The sequence below is a fragment of the Ascidiella aspersa genome, chromosome 9 (assembly GCF_963924565.1).
Source record: "Ascidiella aspersa chromosome 9, kaAscAspe10.2, whole genome shotgun sequence".
NCBI lineage: Eukaryota > Metazoa > Chordata > Ascidiacea > Phlebobranchia > Ascidiidae > Ascidiella > Ascidiella aspersa.
The window spans coordinates 23453096-23474146 of NC_139455.1; the positions used below are offsets into that span (position 1 = coordinate 23453096).

Genomic DNA, 21051 nt, shown 5'->3' on the forward strand with positions numbered 1-21051 from the left:
GATGTCGACTTTTGTTGTGGCTAGGATTCTTCCTAACACCCACCTATGTGGGTACGCATTCTCAATAACCGAATTCCTACGCGCAAATCACTTACTAGAAACGCCCAATTAAAAGCGGGCACCTGTAATTACAATACTGCAAGTCATTGGGCACTCATGAATTACAAACTTTCTAGGAAACTTAACAAGCTTAAAGCCTAAACTGTCAATCATTTGCCAATGTTGAAAGGCAAATTGGCCAAGCTTGGTTTAAGTTTGTCGGTTTTAACAGAATTAATTAATTTTTTTACCTTATTTAAATTGTAAGCTTTACACTTAGCAATCCACCATCTTATTCTGCCGTTCGTCATAGTTTAAGCTCTGTTGTCATTAGATAACAACTGTAATCGTAATTTTCTGCAACTCGATTTGGGCGCGAAATTTAAACTCTCTTTCCTTTGCTCTGATAGGTGAACATCGATCACATGACCCAGCGCCAGATCACGCTCATCATGATGGGAGGCGACGCGATGCCGGGAAACGTGTTTGAAGCCGCTCAGAGAAAGATCTTCTCCATTATGGAGAACGACTCCTACCCAAGATTCCTGCGCTCCGGTTACTACAAAGAGGTGGCCAGCCGAAAATCGCCCCTCGAGTCTTTTCTTGTCACTTTGCTTCCCGGCAGCAAATCGACCGGCAACAGCCAGCGGACAAAAGATGGCGCCCAAATCCACAACTCGAGCAACAACAACAACTGCAACTGCCTGAACGGCGGCGAGGACGACTCGAAAGCGTCAAAGGCGCGCAGGTCGGCCAGCGACAATAGCGCAAGCTGTGCGCGGGAATCCCTGCTCTCGCGTTATCGCGTTGACCCACAGGCCATTGCCCAGGGCCTCTGCGACCCCAAATCGAGGCTGAACAGCTTTTAAATCGCGAATTTGCCCCGAAACTGGCCCGCAAAGCGATGCTAAGAGCGCCGAGCGATAACTCGTGACGTCACTGTTTGGGGGGCTGCCCCCCTCGGTCCTGGGGCCGCTGCCCCCGAATCTATGTCCTACGCGCAAAAGAATGCGCCAGATGCACCGAAAATGACTTGAATGAGCCTAGAGATGCACCCGAAGTGGATAAACTTTTGGCAGCTCTGTTGCTCCGTCTAGCGCCAAATGAAATTTTGGAATTTATGATTTTGAGCCGAGTTTCTTCACATCAATTAACGATTTGGTTTCAGCTTGAACCATCTCCACTAACACTGTGCAACGGGATTTTGGAGCCTTGTGACCTCTGCTACGTTTGTGTAGCCGACCTGAGTGGAGTTTTTCTCGATCTATGCGAGTTTATAGCAGACTATGGTCAACCCCGTTCTATGCGTACTCTTTGCTATCGATTTTTTCTTGCTCTGCTTATACTGTGCTTGCCACGCCTTCCAGGAACTAAGTTTTGGTTTCGATGGTAGAAGGTTCACAGCATAAATCGCATTTACCAAATGATCACTGCGTATATCGTAACTAAATGAATATTTCCGGTATTTATATTATTTTCTTAAATCTTGTAAGTGAAATCGTTCTTTCGTTTGCGAATCGTTTGTTTTTGCTTTTTTCCTCTTTTACTTATTTGATTGATTATTTAATTGTTTATTCTAAACGCTCCAAAATAAAATAAAAAAACGATTTAACAAAAGTTGTGCCTTTCAACGAATTGAAGCATTTGTCTCAGTATGCTAAGGTTTAAGTAAAACAAAAACTGAGAACTTCAAATTCAATATTGTATAAAATAAAGCGTGTATGTTGAAACAAACAACTTTCAGTTATTACAATTTATTTATTATATTAACCGTCCAAAAAATTCTTTAAAGTTATGCCAGAAATCATGAAAGTTAATAGCGTAAACTAATGTTGTTAAATAAACAAAAAATAATAAAATTTTATATATAGTTTATTTGGCAAAAAAACAAGCATTAATATAATTTTTTTAACAACAAGTTACAAATTCTTTAATCATTAAAGTGTTTCACTATTATTTTATCAGGTATCAAAAGTGTAACAGTAGTTCTTACTTAGATCTTTCCTGGTTTATATTTTAGGAAGTTTTACCAAAATAATAATTTATGGGAGATTTACTTTAATTTTAGGGCAAAATACATGAATCTATAACCACATGAAACTAGTTCAGGTCAGAATTTGGAAATTTGAAAAATTGAGCAGCCTGTTTTAAACACTTGGTCTCGTTCTAAAGATTATTAAAAAAACGATTTGTTGTCTAAAAATTACCTGATTTTCTTTTCGCAACCAATTGAAACCATCTCAAACTGGTTTATGTCAGAATTTGAAAAAATTGGTAGCTAAAATGTTTTCACAGAAATTAAAAAAATTAAAAAACCGTGCCACCTGATTTTCAGGTTAAAATTTGGGGCAATTTAAACGTTATTTTAAACTAAAAAAAAAAAACATCCATTCCTTCATCAAAACCACCTCAAACCGGTACCGGTCATAATTTGGGGCCATTTAAAGCAAAAAATAATTTAAAGGAATTTTAAATATTGACAAACCTATAGTCTTACCTCTGTTTTATTTTACAAGATTAGAACCACCTCAAACTGCTCTGGGTTATAAATTTGTTCAATCTGAACCAAAAAAGATTTTTACAGAAATTAAAAAAGTTCTTGACCTGTTTTTGAATTCTAAAAATTTAAAGAAAACTTACATTTTTGTGAAAAATTTACCAAATATTTCATCCGCAACCAGTTGAGCCACTTTAAATTGGCTAGGTCAGAACTTGGGACAATTTAGATAAAAAAAAGTTCAATAAAAATTCAAAAAACTTGACAAGCCTATAGTCTTAATTGCTCTTTTTTTCTGGATTGTAAGATTTATTTAAAATATAACTTTTTTGGAATGTTTACTGGATATTTTATCAGCAACCAGTTAGAACCACTTTAAACTGGCCCATACACAGAATTTTGGGCAATTTAGAGCAACAAACTTTTTTACAGAATTTAACAAAATTGACAAGGCTATAGTCTTATTTATTTTGAAATCACAAGATTTATCAACAAAAAGAATTTTTGTGGAAATTTACTGAAAATTTCATCGGTATTACCGTTTGGAACCACCTCAAACACCTCTCGGTCACAAATTTGTGCAATTTAAAGCAAAAAAGATTTTTTCAGAAGTTAACAAAGTTCTTGACCTGTTTTTGGATACTAAAGATTTGAAAAAAAAGACAGTTTTGTGGATAATTTACCGAATATTTCATCAGCAACCAGTTAAAGCCACTTTAAATTCGTAAGGTCAGATTTGGGACAATTTAAAGAAGAAAAAAAAATAACTTTGACAAAAAATTTAACAAAATTGACAAGCCTAAATTCGTGCCCTTTTTGGGTTTCACGAAATTAATTAAAAAAATACCAGTTTTGTGGAAAATTTACCGCATATTTTATAAGAAAACAGTTAGAACTACCTCAAACTGGTTTTGCTCAGAATTTTGGACAATTTAGTCCAAAAAAGATTTAAAAAAAATGTAAGAGTTGAAGCCTGCAGTCTTGTCCTTTTGTTATTCCAAAGATTTTATAAAAGAAAAACATGTTTGTGGAAAATTTGCCGTCTCAAACCGTGCTAGGGCAGAATTTTAGACAATTTTGATTAAAAAATATTTTCACACAAATATAAAAAAATGACAAGACACTCACTCACACCTAGCAATTTTGTTTTATTTTTATTTTTTTAAGTTAAATTAACTAAACTACCTGTTATTACTCAGTTTTATTGTTAATAAGAAAAATAAAATTATTGGAATATCATTTTTTAAATTTTGTTTCATTCTCCAACCGAAAATATGTAACACTAGTTTCCAATAAATAACCAATATTACGCACTTTAAACAAATTTATTAGTAAATGTTTGTCGTTACAGAACATATATAGCAAATGACAAGGAAAAATCAACACTGCAATAAACATATTTTGCGAAAACAAACAAACCATAACTGGCAAATTAAAACTGCTTTTGAGAAAACTTTGATCTATTTGCAACACAAACGAAATAACATGACCATATGGCCTAATATGATCTTTGTGTATCAATACAAAACGGTCATTAAAAACGTATATGAAAACAATAAAACAAAATGTACAACAAAATAAAACAAAATAAGCGCATGTTTAAAGCGCTAATACCCGGCATATATAGATTGGATTTTAGCTGATATTTTGTGGAAATTTCACCACACACAAAGACAAAGTTTGCAACTTAACAGATAAACTTCTACTCGTATGTAAACCGGACGTCCGTATGACCAAGTTTTTCTTCCATTTGTGCATCGATAGCTTCTGATTGAGCGACAGTTAAGTATTCCTTCCATCCGCCAATCTCACCTGCGTAACAATCAACAGTTTGTTACAAAACAAGTAAACATTATTATCAGTGTTTATCAACCTTGTCAAGTAAACAGTTAAAATGTCAGATTTTTAAATTGTACCCAAGGCTGCCACTCGTAGGGATATTACCCTACGGTAGGGTATTTTCGCCTAATGTAGGGGGTAGGGAATACCTACGGGGAAAAGCGTACTTTGTAGGGAAAAGTAGGGTATTTTCGTAAAAAAGAAAATTATGGGGTTTAGACACGTGCAATGGAGTTATTTACCAAATAACATTAAATTATAGAACTTATTAGGCCTACAGAAAAAAAATATTAGGCCTACAGAAAGCAGACACTATACTAGCCGTTTACCGAACTTTAAATTTCAAACTTTGTGGACCGGCTCATTCTTCTAAAATGGAAAATTAAATAAAATAACTTAAAAAAATTTTAAGTACGGAAGCGGGTTGCCGGGCAAATTTCCTCTCCCTATTTTGTTTTTTAGCCCACTTACGTCAATGGAGTTGTTGTAGGGCCCCTAGATTTACCCGCAAAAGCGCAGGGAAAACGTAGGGTAAAACTGGCATGTGTGGTAGGGAAAAATGGAAATTTAGAGTGGGAGCCTTGATTTGATGCACTGGAGTCGGTTTTTAAATGACTTAAAAATTACTTGATTTGACAGTTCGTTAAGTAACTATGATTTAAATTGAAGAGCATTGATTTTATACGTTTTATTAAAACTGCGTTTCCTACCTCAATTAATTATTAAATTTAAAATTTAAAAAACTATTGCTTAGAAATGAAACGCGTTTACCCACTTTGTAAGTTCAACATTTATTTTTAATGCAACTGATGTGACTTGGGTTTAAGTTTTTATCGACCGTCTTGACTTGTACTTAAATTTTTATCGAATGACTTGACTGGGAGTGGGATTAAAGTCATTTCAAAATTACATGTTTAAAACACTGTGAGACACATAAAGTGAGTTACCTTTACGCATATTGGCAAGCTGGAATTTTTTCAAATCTTGATTTTGGCTTTGCAGTGCTTCATTCTTCATGCTGCCCAACGTGGACTGCTCCGCAATCTGTTCCGCCCTTTCTGCGGATAACTTCACGTCTAGGAATTCCGCCAGGCGGCGCAGTTCACCAGAAAAGTCCTGATTGAAAGTAAAATAAAGTTTGATAATAAGAAATAAACTTTGGATCAAGGTCGATGGCAAGCCTTTATTCCATTTTAAATAACCTGCTATAAAAATACAAGAGAAAAACATAAAAAAGGCACACAGCTATATATCCGGGTCGGTGTAGTGTCAGGAAAACAGGCATTCCCATAAAATTACAAATTAAGCAGTTTAAAATTTTACATATCAGGTACATTTTACATTTTATCATACCTTGTACGATAGTTTTACCGCCATTGCAGCATTGCAATTAAAATCATCTATGTTTATGGTGTTTTATGAAGACCACCAACTAGAATTACCAAGTGGATATGCTTTATTTATAAAAGTCGACAACACTTTTGGCCAATAATGTATCTGTCATGAGAACTTTTTTGCCAAAATTTCTGTGAAGTTTATTTCCGATTTGTATGGAAAAATAACTTCACACAATACCCGTAGTTTAAGGAGATGAATTTGTTGATTGAAACGTAATTTTCAACAAGAAAAATCTCTGTACCTTTTTAAGGTCTTCGTAGTAAAGGAAGTAAACGTTCTTGTTTTGTTTTTCCTTCCACCAGGATAGAACGTGTTCGGGATACCATTCGCCCTCCTTCATGTGAGTTGGAAAGCTCCCTGCAAAAATGTTAAACAGAAGTTAGGTAATGCAGTTGTAATCCAAAGGTATTTATTTTACTTTGCTTTATTTTACTTTGTTTAGTTTGACTTCACGTCACCTCATTTTACTTGTCCTGTGGCAAAACACGCCACTTCTTGGCCCGCTGTGACGTAACAAGCGCTCCAGGTCAAACCTTTCCCACTTATTGCCATTACTTGTTTTCTGCTTTTGTTTCAATGCTGAAGGGCAATTGCTAAGTTTTTGCAACTGCTGAAGCTAAATAACCCCGGCAGTTGGGTTTCAGGTGATACAGTGCGGTTGGTATTATGAACAAGCAAGCGACCCAGCAGCGTACACGATAGTCGCTATACAGATTGAGCCTAGTGTTAGCGTTGCGTCACACGGACATTCTGATAATAAACACTATGTTCAATTTAAGTTCGACATCCGGTCAGCGACAGGGACCGAAGTATTGCGCAACACAACAACTTGCATACAGAAGCCGGGTGAGTTTTGTTGTACACTAATTTGCGCGTTTGGTGACTACGTTTCGAAAAGGGTTTGAAAGTATAAACTTTGACTTTAAAATATCCGGTTGTGGAATTCGAAAACGCTTCCTAAAAGTAAAAAAAATCCCCAGAAGAGACTGGCCAATTTCTCAAGAGTAAACCTAATTATCCTAATGTGACTTCTTTTAAAAAAAAAAATGCTTTACGCAGTGAAAAACTTGTGAAAAAGTAAAAAACATTTCATACACGTTTTATGCCTTTCAAAGTTAACGCGATTAATTATCTTACCGCTCGTGAAGGCGTTGAAGTAAGTATTCCAATCCTCCATTGCTTTCATCATTGGCGAGTCACGCATTATTGGACTCATTGCCGCCATCTTGCGGAAGAAGTGAAAAAAGGAAACGATTTGATCCTTGGGATTGCGAAGCACATAGACGACCTAACAGAAATAAGTTGTTAAAAAATCACATTAAACAGGTTAAAATAAACAAGTGGTTCACAAGGACACGAGATGCCTACGGAGAGGCTCAGGATTTGTAGTGCAAGGAAAGGCTAGAAAAACAACTAGCCTGTGGTGAGGTTCGAACTCACGACCTCAGATTACACCGGTGTGCAATTCTGATTAGGCTGACTGATTTCGTTAAGCCTCTCAGAAGGCATATTGTGTACTGAACATTGGGTGTCGTTGTCGTTGGACAGTACGACTCCAGAAAGGCTTAGACACAGAATACCCATTGTGCATATGAATGTTTCAGTTTTTTCACAAGAAGTTTATATTAGTAGAAACTAAATTGTTGTAATAACTTTATTGCTCAATTAAAAGTATTTAAAAGTGTTTTACTTTTTTTATTGCATGAGTTGCCTAAAATGTGAACAGAATTGTAATTTATACAACTGAAAAATACCTTTCTCGAAAATATATGCTATTATAGACTAAAGAAAAGAAAGAAAAATTGTTTGTCTTGTTTTGTTCTGAGATATACTCAAATACAGAGATTATTTTATAAAATTAAAACCGATTTACCCTACTAATATACTAAACCGGTAAGCATAAAACGCATCTAACTCCAGTCAGTAAAATGCAATGCTACCTTTGCGTTTGATTTTATCAGGTTGTCCATGTTGACTAGTTGAGGTGGCAAGTGTGTTCCAATGACGCGTCTCTTCATCGGCAGTTTGTCCAACACAGAGAACTTCTTTACTGCAAACGAAAAGGGTAAAAAAACACTTTACAACGCTTTTTTGTATCCAGGTACTACCATGTGGAGGTGTAGGTTTTAAACGAGGACAGCTTTCAGTGCTAATATAAACGAATGAAAGCAGGTTTAGCTAGATATAGGAGTAGATAGCTACAAAAAACTAAAACGATGACGTCACAATATTTTAGATTTTTCCTCCCCTAATCAAAGGCCCCTAGGGGGCAGACTCCTAATCCCTGAAGCGCACCTACATACCACTCTATACGTCATGTCTGGAAACTTTTAAATTCTACGATGTATACTGTTTCTATGAAGCTATGAACTAAAAAAGAAAATCGATAAAGAAAAGCGGCAAAACAATATATTTCCCGAAAATAATTTTTCGGCCAACATAATTCTATAACAAACCTTATATTCGATTGTCTTATACGTTTCCAAATAAACGTCCTTCAGGCTGAGAAAATGTGCCATTTTACTTTAAATTTGCTACCTCTAACGATAGGATTAATCTATTAGCATTGGCCTTTTAAGATAAGTGTAACATCATATTTTGACACTCTAAACGTAACAGTTTTTACGATTTTAATATAATTTTTTTTTCGATTTTTTGTTTTACTTTAACGCGTGGTGGTACTAATTCAACTGAATTTTTAATTTGCTTAAAATCTCAATACAGAAACAAATGTTTACCTGAACCGGCCTCCAATATGTTTAAGTGAACCGGTAGCATTTTAATCATCTCGTAATCCTTGGAATCTTGGTGAAGCAAACGATTCAGGATTGACAATGTCCAATTTGTGCCTGAATTTTAATAAACAAATGTGTTTTAGAAGCTGCATATTTGCCTTATTTATATTAACAATTTTCGTTCCAAGACCCAGCCGTTGGGCGCATTAATCACCGATAATATCACTACTAAGGCAGGGGTCGCCCTTTTTTTTCTAGTCGCGGGCCTAAACCAAACTCAGAAAGGTCTCTGCGGGCCGCACAAAATGTTAACTAAGAATTGTGTTAGTGAATTGTTAGAACTACTGTAAATCAGAAGGACCTAGGATATTTATTGCACTTAAAAACGTGTTTAATTACATTTAAGGCGACAGAAAAGTGTTTGCGCAAAGCGCGAAAAAACGTTTGGTTTAAAATTCGAGTCCACGCGTCGACAACCCTACTACTAATGAAAAGTGTAATAAAACTACTTTGAACAAACGCGATAACTTTAATAGTTGTTAATCTAGTTTAATGTTTGTTAGCCTTATCGAGTCCGGGAACACCTGGCAAGCGAAGCGGGCGCGATTGTTTTTGGTATAACGGCATTTCTTTTAAATTGCTTGCAAGTTTTTATTACATTGCCGAAAATAAAAAATAAATATGTGCAATATTTTTGAATACGTTTTCTGTTTGTCCGCGACGAAAAGACAGCATCAAAAAGTAAACAAACCGGACGTAGAAAGATCATCGACAATTTTTCGCACTTAGAAGTTAAAATACCCCCAACATTTTTTTTTTACATTGGCGGGCCGCATCCGGCCCGAGTGCTGTAGGTTGCCGACCCCTGTACTAAGTAGTGTGGTAATACGATACTATGGGGCATTGCTTCTCAACCTATGGGTCGCGACCCAAAATTGGGTCGCTGTTTGATTTGGGTTGGTCGCCGACTGCAGTAGTCACATTTTTATACTAATTGAGATTGGTTCTGAGCAAGATTTCTCAATTAGGTAAATTAAGGAAGCAATACAAATAATGTATGGTTATTAAAATTCGAAATTCTTTATGCCAATGCCTAGTTTTTGTTCGCTTACATGAAGCTATTTTTTAGTTCGCTTACAAGAAAAAACAGTTGGGTCGCCAAAGCTTAGTCGTCATATTAAATTTAATATTTGGGTCGCCGCGAAAAAAGGTTGAGAAGCACTGCTATAGGTGCCGATCCGATCCGATACTGAACTGAAATTGGCATTTCTGTTTTAGGGTCCAATGTAGCGGTTTCTAACTTACAAGGTAAACTTTCTTAAAAAAAACAAATTTAAAATTTTTATTTTATTTTTATTTTTTTACGGTAAAGCAAATTTGGTTCAATAATCTAGAAAAAATATCTTTACACGTTTCAACCTAATCAATTTTGCTTATTTGATTTTAGTAAAGTTGTCGTTTGGTATCGAGTAGAACCAATGTTTTCCCCAAATAACGGGTATTTGTATCGCCTTAAAGTATGGTGCAACTTCACCCCATGTCAAGTATTAGTATCGGCACCTACCCGATGCCAAATTAACATTGGTTTTTCAGCAATAATTTGTTATTTAACGCATCGATTAATATTGAACGGTAAATTTATCAAAAAATAGTTAACAACTGAAGGTAACTAAACTTATTACCACTTAAGCAAATTTTGGCTTCATTACTTTTGAATTTCATCAGTTTTGATATTTGAGCTTAGTAATGACGTCATTTAGCATCGGATTGGATCGCGATACGGTCCAAAATATCGGGTATCGGTATCAGAATAAATGCCAGGTACCGGACATCCTTGAACCTAATTAGGCCACAAGTTACATTAATAACTTTTGTGAAGGCACCCGGTTCGGTTTATAGACTGTGCCTGCTGTTGGATAGGATGCACATTTTCGATTCATTTGTTAGCCGAGAACAATTGTAACTTTAACTATCGCAGCAAAAAATTCTCATTGCCCCCAAATAACAAATATCTTAGTTCCGCGGCTGACATTGACGTCATTTGGTAGCGGATTGGATGGCCGTTTTCCCCCAAAATTTCAGGTATCAGCATAGGAGTAAAATATACCAATACATTCCTAATTGGGCTTACCTGTTTTGGGATATGATGCCAGCAATACATCGCCCTCACGAAACGACCAGTCATTCATCGCGTATTCCACAGGTTCGGCCGAGAATCCGGGGGTAATTCGGTGCCCCCTCAGCATCTCCTGGGTCTGGGAACCCCCTTCTGCCTCATGAAGCATCTTGAAGTCTCTGTAGATGGCCGCCACTTCTTTGGCCAATTCTTTTCGACGACGTTTTCCATTATTTATTTTGGTAAAAAGTTTTGCGTGTTTTTAGAAAATATTTTCTGAAACAAAATAAAGTCGTTAATAACTCAGTGACCTAAATGCTCACAAGTTTTCCCGGATAGTACATCGTGTCTTTACTTCAATGATGAATCGCGCAACTTTACCTAATCGTCGTGAAGACTTGACTTATTAACTTTGAAAACGAACTGAATTTCGGTTTCTAATTGCTGTACTTAATTTGATCGGAGTTAATTAAATGCTTGTTGATTTTTGTCCTGTTTAACCGCTTAGCCTGCGTAGCATACTAAATGAAGGACTCTTTCGGTATGACCGAGGTCGTGAGTTCGAATCTCACTGCAGGCTTTATTTTGTTGAATACTTCTTTCAAGCCTCGACTAACTTTTAAACTAGTCGAAGGCTTTCTAGTTTTAAGTGAAAACTCAGCAATTGTTACAAAGCCGTAATATTATTAAGATGTACGATATAGCGTATAACTTTGAACTCTGCTTTTCAAACTGTTATAATTAAAAATGCATCCACCTTTAAACAGCTAAGTCTAATTTTTTTCAGTTTATCGACTTTTTGCAACTTTAACGACTCAAAATTCTCTTTTACACAGTTACCCTTTCTAATTTTAATTAGCGAAATGAAGGAACGTTTAACAAATAAAAACTCGGAGAAATTACCTAATGCTTTATCAGGTTTACTATTCTTCCTTAAAGCCTGATATGATCACAAGTGACAGTAGACCAGGCTTATATAGAGAGCGACAGGGACGAAAAACAAGCCGCGATGACGTCAGAACGCGCTACTTCTCGTGACGTCATATTCTCCACGTAGGGCGAGTTGTCGTTTGCCGCGCGAAACAAGGCTAGTAGGCCGAGCGCCGATCGAGCAGACTGTAATGTGTGAGAAAAGCACGTTTCTCGTGACCCGGTGTTTTGCCGGCATAAGCTGTTGCTGTTGTTGTTGCTCGTAAAAAGCTCCACGTTGGAAGCTTGAAGTGTTGTAGGTAGGTAAAGTAAATATCAAGCACGTAGGCTACGCAAAAGTAGATAATATTTTGTGGACGTTTCGAATAAATCTTTATTCATGCTCAACACTGATTTATGCGAAACGTTTCACAAAATGCGACTTACTCCTGTATGGGCTTTGATGTCCATTTTACGTCTAACTACAAGCTTTAACCGTTATTTTAAGGTTCATTCGAAACGTTCACAAAACCCCACCTACTTCTGTATTGGCCATGTGTTTTACGTCCCAACTACAACCTCCAGCCATTAAAGTTGTTTGCTAACAGTTTGGCAAGTGGTATTGATCGAATTGGGTGGTTTGATGTAGTAGCAAAAACCGCCTTGCTAAACGAACTATTGTGTAGCCATAAATGTTGCCGTAGGGTTATTTCAATGGGGCATTGGTTTAGACAAGCAAACAACCACCCGTATTTGCCAAGAATTCGAATATTTGCGGTCGTATGAAAAAGTTGATGGTTTTACCTGGCATGGCTGATTGGATGTGTTACAATGTAGCTGACTAGGCGTGTGTAGGGACGTACAGTGACCATTATCGAGAATAAAATCTCAAATTTGCGTTAGGTCTTGGTGTTTTGAGATGTTTGATAGTTTCGACATTTATTTAACCACCCTTAACTACCCAGTAAAAAAATAAATGCTACCCTATATTAAGTTGTTGTATGACCGCAAATTAAGAAAATAATCATGGCAATGATGTATTTAAACAAACAGTTATGTAACTTGAAAACTATACATCACACTGTCCACTGTGCAAGCTAAAACCAATAATAATGACTTTGCACATCAAGCAACGAATCGAAAATACAGCCAAGCTACAGCAAGATGCTTCCACGTGTATCGAAATAACGTCATAGCAGGGGAAACCCCACACGTAAACCAGTGACTTGAACAGTCAAACTGTCACAGGGTTTGTAGCCAAACCAGTCGGTCACGGGTTTTCGTGTTTGCTTCGTCTGACTGCCGGCCACGTGCCGTGTGCAAACAAGCATTTCCCGACTTACGTTTCACGCTCCAGTGCACATTGTACAGCAGCGATCCTTAACTTGTGATAGACTTATCGCTGGCAGTAGGCAATGGCTTTGATTTTCCTGTTTTGTGTGGGCAGCTATTAGGTCTTTGCCGAGATAAGAAAGTCGGAAGTTGTCAGTTGTCTCTTTGCAGTTTTAAATTGCTATGTAATCTAAAATCTACAGCTAGCGCTTGAAACAAACAAGTGTTTTTGTAGCTTAAAAAATTGATGGAAAGTCCGAGTTATTCAATTACTAGCAAGTTGTGTTTGATTGGAAAAGTATAACAAGATTTTTGCGATCAGAGAAGCAAAATGATTGCGCTTTATCGTTGTTCGTTTTGTAAATAAAACGAAAATTGTTGCTTAACCTATCTAGGACAGTAAACAGGGTGCAAAATTCAAATTGCAACAGAAGGTTTTATTGTTAATGCATTACAAAAAAGGCACTAGGAACACTGAAAATAAATCGTGCCTTATACGTCATAGTGACGTTACCCATGTTTGTAGTGAGCTATGAAGTTCAAAATTCTGATAAGCACTCGGGATGATCACATTGTACAGTTGTGCGCGTTGTGCGTTTCGTCGTATAACCGCAAAGAAGTCCGTCATAAGTTCAACAGGATTTGTTTCACACCGTTCCAATGCCGTGTCCCAAACAAGTGTCTGTAGGAAATAATTGAAGACTCATCACAAAGTCCTAATTCACAAAAATCTTGAGTAAAACCTAATGATTAACGTGATGAACAAAGAAAAAAATGTATATATAAATATAGGTATATGAACTAGGTTCTAGGCCAGGGGTATAATATCGGATCGGAGCCGATGCCGGATGCTATGTGACAGTATCAGTAGTCGTCCGATGCTAGGGTGATATCGCTGCCGGTTCTATACCAAATTAATTTGTGCATAACAATCTTTTGCGATTCAACCTAAAGCTTTATTTCTCTTAAAGAAAATTTCCAAGAAAATATTACTTGAAAAAAAATACAAAACATTTACTATGCTTTCTAGCGCACAAGCAAATTTCGGCCAAATTTCTCGAAAATCATTAGCATTGCACCTTTCAGTTTAACCAAGTTTGCTATTTTGACCTAGTCATGACGTGTCATGTTATCAGATCGGATAGCGATACTTTTTGCTCTATTTAACGGATATCGTTATCGGTTTGAATTGTCAAGTATCGGACGCTCCAAAATACCAAATAGCAAAAAACAATCGCGCTCGCCAGATGCGGTCTAAGGTCAAAATGCTTGATTATAGGCATACCTGGTATATTTAACTGTTGTGACACAATGTTGTGACGTCATGTCTAATACCTAGGTTGCTTTTTTTTCTTTAAATCTGCGGATGTCCACCAGAAGCGCCGAAGAGTAAGTTTTGTTCGGTCGTTTAAACAAAATGTTTTATCAGCGGTTTATAGTACAAAGAACGTCGAGTGTTTGTTCTAAGGCTGAAGCTCATTCAAGTTTCTAAGGTCAACAGAACTGCAAAAAAATGTCGTTAATCGGATGCGTGTGTGTGCTAGTAACACTGCAATGTTAGCTTCAGTGTTCCAGGGTGTTTAACTGCTTTTTAAATTACAATTAGGGAGTTAACAGCCACTTTTGTAAAGCGTACAGCCAATACACTTGTGGCAAATTGTGCTATCTTTAAACTTATACTTAGTTATACAGTATGTCAGTAATGATAATTGTGAAAATCAAGTCAGTTTTCGACAAAAAAGCAAAGTTGCTTTTGGGCTTTTTTTGAAAAAAAAAACACAACTACATCTGACCTAACATAGTACAGAAAAGTGCTGAAAAAAATGGACACTAATTTAACTTGAATGCATTTTGACTAAGTTTCCGTCGCGTTTTAGTGTTTCATAAACAGCGATCAAAAACTGCACTTAAATTAAACCAGTCGAAACCGAAATGGAAACTTTAAGCCAGGCTCTTCCGGAAAGTGTCCGACCCGCTCTAAAGGAATTGTTCGAAGATTTTTCGATGGCTGGCCAGAAGGGCGCCGGTACAGACATAAAGGTGATAAAGGGCTTCCAGTTATCTCCCGGGTTCGCCGTGGAACCGACTGAGTACGCCTTCGACCAGTGGAACCTGAAAGAGGGCGATGTCCTTTTGGCGTCCTTTCCCAAAACAGGTGGTTTCCCCGATTTTGCCTAGAAATCGATAAAGAATGCTTCGCTCGCTTCTAACGTTCTGCGAAAAGTGTTTTTGCTTTTATGCCTTTTTTAAAGATGAATTCGTTTTAAAGGGTTAAAGCATTGATTTTCGAAATGTGCGTAAAACAGTTATTTATTTATGTGAGAAAATAACCTACTTTCTCATTACAACGCATACAAGCAAGAATGTGAGACTTGAATAAACAATATCCATTAGAAAACTAATCATAATAAGACATTTATGCATTCGGGGCGATTGTCGTAGTATAACTGTTGTTTTGGACAACGTTTTTTTTTACTGTGCTTCCAGGCTAAAAAAAAGTTTGAGAATCATTTGTTAAGTGCACTTCTAAACCGCAATATTTCCATGTATGTAATACTTTAGTTATGAAGACAAATTCAACAATTTATTGTTAACGAAGGCACCAACTGGACTTTGGAGATCCTACGTCACTTGTTGTACCCAAGTGATGAAGATTACAAGATATCTACGTCACTGCCGCTTGCAATGTGGCTTTTAGAAGCGGGTACAGGTGAGAAATCAAGTATTTTCAGGAAGCACCACCTATACTGCTCCATTTGGATCGATTTGAATAAGTTTTTAGGCAGAACTGACAATGCATTCTGCGTAACCATGGTAGTCTGCTATTTGTTTTAGTAAAGTTGCCTTACATCTTTTTTTATACCCTTTGTGGTTCTGTTTGGATCTTTGATTACTTTATTGGCCAACTAAAATATAGAAGTTTATTTAAAATTATAATTGGTCGGTTGCGTTGTCTTTCAAATCGTCTATTTATAACAATGCATTGTATTTTAGGTTTGACACAAATAAATTCAAGATCGAAACGCCTGGCGTCTGACGTCAACCAATTCACATAATGTAAAGCACGGGTTCTTAAACTGGGGTCCATGGACCCCCTGGGGGTCCTTGAACTAGTTTTAGGGGGTCCATGAAAGCCTAATTAAAAAACTAGTGTATACTTAAAGTAATTAATGTTTAAACGAAAGCACTTTAATTAAAAAGTAAACGGTTTTGCACTGAATGTATAGTTAGACTCCACTTAACTTTCACATTTTTCGGACCGAAATAACAGAGTCATGAAGTCCATTTATTTTGTGACGTCATTTTATGACGTTATTTTGGAGCATTTCTTGTCTACCGGGGTCCATGCAAAGCAAAAAAAAAGTTTAGGGGTTCGCGGTAAAAAAGTTTAAGAACCCCTGATGTAAAGCGTTGTCAGCCTTTTACGGAAAATTTCTTCGTCCCAACCGAAAGCGGCAAAGGAAAATAATTGTCACAGAAAGCGTTTTAACGATTTTAATGCCGACGTTTACCTTTAACTCACAACGCGCCTAGTCTGAACCAACCTTTATTTACAAACCTGTGCCATAGTTTTCAATGTGCTGAGTTGATTTGCTTGCTTCCAGTGAAAAAGTTTCCGATCATGGACCACCTTCCCCTCAAGCAACGAATGTTTGGAACTCATCTCAACGCTGAACTTGTCAACGTGGAAAAGTACACAAAAGCAGGAGCGAAGGTGACATGGGACCGTCTAAACTAGGGGGGAGGGGCAATTATTTTTGACAGCGGGCCGCATAAGAAACAGAAAATGTCTTGTAAAAAAGGGATCTTAAAACACATAATACCGGTACTACATGTCCCGGATTATACTGCTTGGGGGCCCCGCGGGCCGTGGTTTGCCCAGGTCTGGCCTAAACCGTTGCGAATTATAGAAACATTTTGGGCTACTTAAATTCGGTAAAATTGTAGTTCGGGTGTCAGTCCGATAAGAGATTTTCACAGATAACTGCAATACTTAGCACCATCGATTTCGAAAGCTTTGTTTTACCAACATTATGAAAAACTAAAATTGAGTGACGGTTGTAATTATACAAGACTTCCCTATTTTATTTTAGGCCGGGCAAAATTTTTTATTGAAAAATAATTTGCAGTAGTCCATACTCGATGTATAATCCGGTGAAACAACGTTTAAAATGTAATCCTATTTACACACAAAAAACGGCCGATTTGCTTACGTGTTGACTTCGCATATATTTGTTGCAATATCATTGTGTCAATAGACAAACATTGTCCAAAATTTGTAGTTCTTAAATTGGCAGATAATCTACGTCATGCGCAACCCAAAAGACCAGATTGTCTCCTGGTACAACTTTATACAAAACATTCCGATGCTAAAGAACCATCCACTTGGTCATATGATAAACAACGGATTCGACAAATTCTTTGACAACGTTGTTCAAGGTAAGGTGGTCAATATTGCCTTATGTTTGAAAAAACTGTTTTAGTTTAAATAAAATTCAACTAAACAGGTTGCTGAAACATCTTTATATTACGCTTTGTAGACATGATTGTCCTATTTAATAGTCGCAATTTAAAAAAAACAACAAATAATTAAAAAAATATTAGTAGTTTACGAAATGTCTGTTGAAGACAATGTATCCTAAAGGTAAAAATACCCTTAATAGCCCTTTTAATAACTGACCAATAAATACCGAACATTTTTTCAAACCTTGGCGGCGTACCAGAGGTTTTTAGAACTGTTTTTTTTACTAAGATGTAAAGATGATAAATAAAAACTGTTTTAAATGTAATATCAGCATAAATCGCCCTTGGCTTCCTTGCTTAACAGTTTTAACAAGTTTTCGTCACTCTACAAACATAAAACGGCTAAATGAATCTCGTATAAACAGCTGACATTTCAAGTAATATCAAGTAAGCTGATGTAAACTAATCGTTTTGCAAAGATTCACTTTGATCGCAGGAAACATTCCGATCTGTACGAAGGAGGGCCAGTGGTACCCAGACCATATACTCTCCTGGTTCAAGCACAAAGACAATGAGAACGTCTACTTTCTCTACTTTGAAGATCTCAAGAAGGTAGAATATATGTCATTCGCAAAGTTAGGCGCCCGTTAGATTTAACAGTTGCGATTACCCGGGTTAAATAACCAGACCTTAAATGATTTTTATGCTTACACCTAGGATTGTCCGATTTTGAATCAAAGTCGATACCCGAAACTAAGTGGTAGTATCGGTACTCGTCCGATACCAGGGCTAGCGGTATTTACTTTTGTGCAAACAGTTGCGTATTTTTCGTATCACGACCTAAAATGTTGTCTACTGTAATTGCTTTTACTGAGTGTTCTGTGTAAGAATAGTTACTATAGTTATTTTAGAAAGTTTTTCCTTAAATATTATTTTGCACGTTCTTTTCTTGAAAGAAACTCGAACCAGTCCTTACTATTTCATATTTTGCATCAACCCCCTAAATCGTAACTGAAAGTAACTTAATTCGCAGGTCAATAATATGCAGAATCCATAATGGTCTTAATATGACCATTTATGGCTACTTAGTTAACCATCCAAAATAAAAAATACCAAATGCCGAATTAAACTTATAAGCCCGAAACATCTCGTCAATTAAACTAGTTGATTACGCAAACTAACTGGGAAATCAAAACGTGTTCGAGCAGGATTTCCAGGCAGCTTTGGGAAGTCTCGCGAAGTTCCTGGGAGTCGAGCTGACCGCTGAAAGATCGGCGGAAATCGAGAAGAAATGTTCTATCGAGTTCATGAAGGGAAACATCGATAAACAGAACAGCGGGGTTCGAGAATTTCAGAATCTCAATATGCGCAAAGGTGAGTGGATCACACAAGCGTTAGGGCTCAACCCTTTTTTACGCCTTTTGTTTACTTTAAATAAATATTGTACGAAAGGGGGTTTATGTGTTAAATCGCCTTTTTTTGCCTGTCGATTTTGACGCAAACTGAAAATATTTTAACGCAATAAATATTATTGGTGGTATTATCCCAGCTTTAATATAAATTTCTTTAGTTTGTTTGTATTGAGAAAAACGCCGAATTTAAAACAATAAAAAGAATAACGGCAAAAACAAGATATGTCCCGAAAATAAATTTTCGGCCCATATAATATTATCAAACTATACCTTAAAATCAAATTTTGAAAATCGATGAATAAAACTACTTTTTTTAATTTTTGTGTCAAATTTTAGCAAGGCGTTTATACTTGCTATTTAAACATTTGTAATAAGACTCTTACGAGTATAGCAATACTGCGCATATATATACAGCGTTTCCTTCGCCCGCTAGATTCCAATGTAAAAGTTTTGTCTCCCAAAACTTAAACTTGTAGTGTTTTTATTCTGCTGTTCGCTAATACTGTTATGTTTTTTGCTGAAAAAGATGTCATGACCAAAAGCATTTTGTAATCTGCGACAGTGTTTCTTAACTTATGGGTTGCGATCCAAAATTGGGTCGCCGACTGCAGAAGTCCATGGTTGGATATAATGAGATTGGTTCATAGCAAAAATGTATGCACTACTTCCAGAAAGTTGCGGAGATCATACGAATACGTATCTCATATTAATTAAAATCGAATATTTATTCTATCTGTCGTATGTTTCGTTTACTTACAAAAGTTAATTAAAGAGCATTGGGCCGCCGAAGCTTCGCTGTAATATTTAGCATTTGGGTCGCGGCAACAAAAAAAGAATGAGGAACACTGGTCTACGGTCTGCTGTCTAATTGCATCGGGTATCGTCTTTAATGCGATATTATCCGACATATCTTACCCCAACCCTTACAGCACCCAAAACAAAATGCACACCCCGAACAATATGTTTTAATAAATGCGTAAACACTGGGTGCCAACCGCCAAATCCATCGTAATACCAATAAGATTTCCTTTTTTCAAAATACAGTTTTAATGATGAGACGATACCCGATGCCACGTCTTAGTGTCTTTTTAATTATTTAGTGTTTTACCGCCCTATGTCGTTCGTGTATTTCGCAAATGCGTGTGATGATTGGCACGGAGTTTGTAACCATGTCTGTGTGTGTAGGGGAGGTGGGAAGTTGGAAATATCGGCTGACGGTTGCGCAATCAGATCTTATGGATGAGAAACTGGCCGAAGCGCTCGCAGAGACCGACATCAAGTTTACCTACACCCTGTAAACTGAAAACCACCAACTACTTTTTGCTAGAAATATTGCGACTGTTAAAGGGCAAACTTAATCTCACCAATATTAATATATGATTGTTGCGATGCTTACTTACAACTAGAAATCTCCGATACCTGACATTTTTTTCGATACGCCTGACACTTCGGAAAATAAGTTTTGGGATCCGATCCGATACTTAATGACGTCATTATATTCTGAAACCAAATAAAAAAAAAATGAATCGCTTAAAGATATTTTTCAAGAGTTAATTGGGCAAAATTTGCATATATTTTTGAAAAAATATAATATTGTTTCCGAAAACAAATTCCGAATAAATGTTTGAAAATGTGCTTTTGGAATATAAATTGCCTTCATTATACCTTTTTTTCTAAAAAATCAGTCTTGTAGCTTGATAATAAATTGCTAAACCAAAAAGGTCGAGTAAACCGACAGCATCTTGATTAAGACGTTTGGATACGAACTTGTATCATCTTCAGTTAATGTGTGGTTTCAGTCATCTTCAGTCAGATGATCCAAGCTCGTATCCAAACGTCGTAATCAAGATGCTGTCGATCTACTCGACATTTTTGGCTTTGCAATTTATTATCAAGCTACATTACAGATCCGTGCATAGTGTACCCAAAATCAGTCTTGTTTTTCTCATTTGTGTGCGTGTTTTTCCACTTCGTATTCTTTAGGAAATTTTTCTACGAGATATATTGTATTTAATTTTATGATATGCGACTAATTTTTTGAACAATGTTCTAAAAAAATCATTATATACCTCTTTTATAATTTTGAGCCTTTTATGAGCCTCTTGCTTGTTTTTTTTTCAAGAGAGTACCGCCTGGTTCTGATTGGCATTTAGTTTGAGGCCATAAGGCTTCCGAAATTAAAACCAACACGATTGTTTGTTTATTTTTTGGTCGTGGTAGAAGTTAGACCTGTCTATGCGTCATCCGTAATTAACCTATTTTTGTTTTCCTAACCAAATACAACGTATAGACTGACAATTGTATTGAATG

The 21051-nt window shown here is 36.6% G+C and overlaps 3 protein-coding genes across 3 annotated transcripts in view; 2 read left to right on the top strand and 1 right to left on the bottom strand.

The window, feature by feature from the left end:
* The window catches only part of LOC146133699 (uncharacterized), a 65466-nt gene extending 63816 nt beyond the window's left edge, over positions 1-1650 (top strand). The window contains exon 6 of the mRNA XM_083396703.1: positions 450-1650. Within this exon, the coding sequence (XP_083252829.1) occupies positions 450-908 (459 nt within the window). The 3' untranslated portion in view covers positions 909-1650. The remainder of the gene's footprint in view (positions 1-449) is intronic.
* Positions 1651-3825: 2175 nt separating this feature from the next.
* On the bottom strand, positions 3826-11470 carry LOC146133700 (cytosolic sulfotransferase 3-like). The gene is made up of 7 exons (XM_083397097.1): positions 10640-11470; positions 8512-8622; positions 7714-7823; positions 6911-7061; positions 6015-6130; positions 5323-5491; positions 3826-4348 (listed from the first exon to the last, which is right to left on the bottom strand). Exons 1-7 carry the CDS (start codon positions 10791-10793, stop codon positions 4239-4241), a joined length of 921 nt encoding a protein of 306 aa, XP_083253223.1. The 5' UTR covers positions 10794-11470; the 3' UTR covers positions 3826-4238.
* A 2962-nt stretch (positions 11471-14432) lies between these two features.
* On the top strand, positions 14433-20171 carry LOC146133701 (sulfotransferase 6B1-like). The gene is made up of 7 exons (XM_083397290.1): positions 14433-15020; positions 15465-15575; positions 16471-16580; positions 17164-17305; positions 17826-17941; positions 18538-18703; positions 19927-20171. Exons 1-7 carry the CDS (start codon positions 14798-14800, stop codon positions 20037-20039), a joined length of 981 nt encoding a protein of 326 aa, XP_083253416.1. The 5' UTR covers positions 14433-14797; the 3' UTR covers positions 20040-20171.
* Positions 20172-21051: the final 880 nt, after the last annotated feature.

Coding starts and splice junctions, on each gene's coding strand:
- LOC146133701 (XM_083397290.1), top strand. CDS start 14,798: ATGGAAACTTTAAGCCAGGCTCTTCCGGAAAGTGTCCGACCCGCTCTA. Junction 15,021..15,464: donor GGCGTCCTTTCCCAAAACAG/GTGGTTTCCCCG, acceptor TTGTTAACGAAG/GCACCAACTGGACTTTGGAG. Junction 16,581..17,163: donor ACACAAAAGCAGGAGCGAAG/GTGACATGGGAC, acceptor TTAAATTGGCAG/ATAATCTACGTCATGCGCAA.
- LOC146133700 (XM_083397097.1), bottom strand. CDS start 10,793: ATGCTTCATGAGGCAGAAGGGGGTTCCCAGACCCAGGAGATGCTGAGG. Junction 8,623..10,639: donor GGCATCATATCCCAAAACAG/GTAAGCCCAATT, acceptor ATTAAAATTCAG/GCACAAATTGGACATTGTCA. Junction 4,349..5,322: donor GCTTGCCAATATGCGTAAAG/GTAACTCACTTT, acceptor ATTGTTACGCAG/GTGAGATTGGCGGATGGAAG.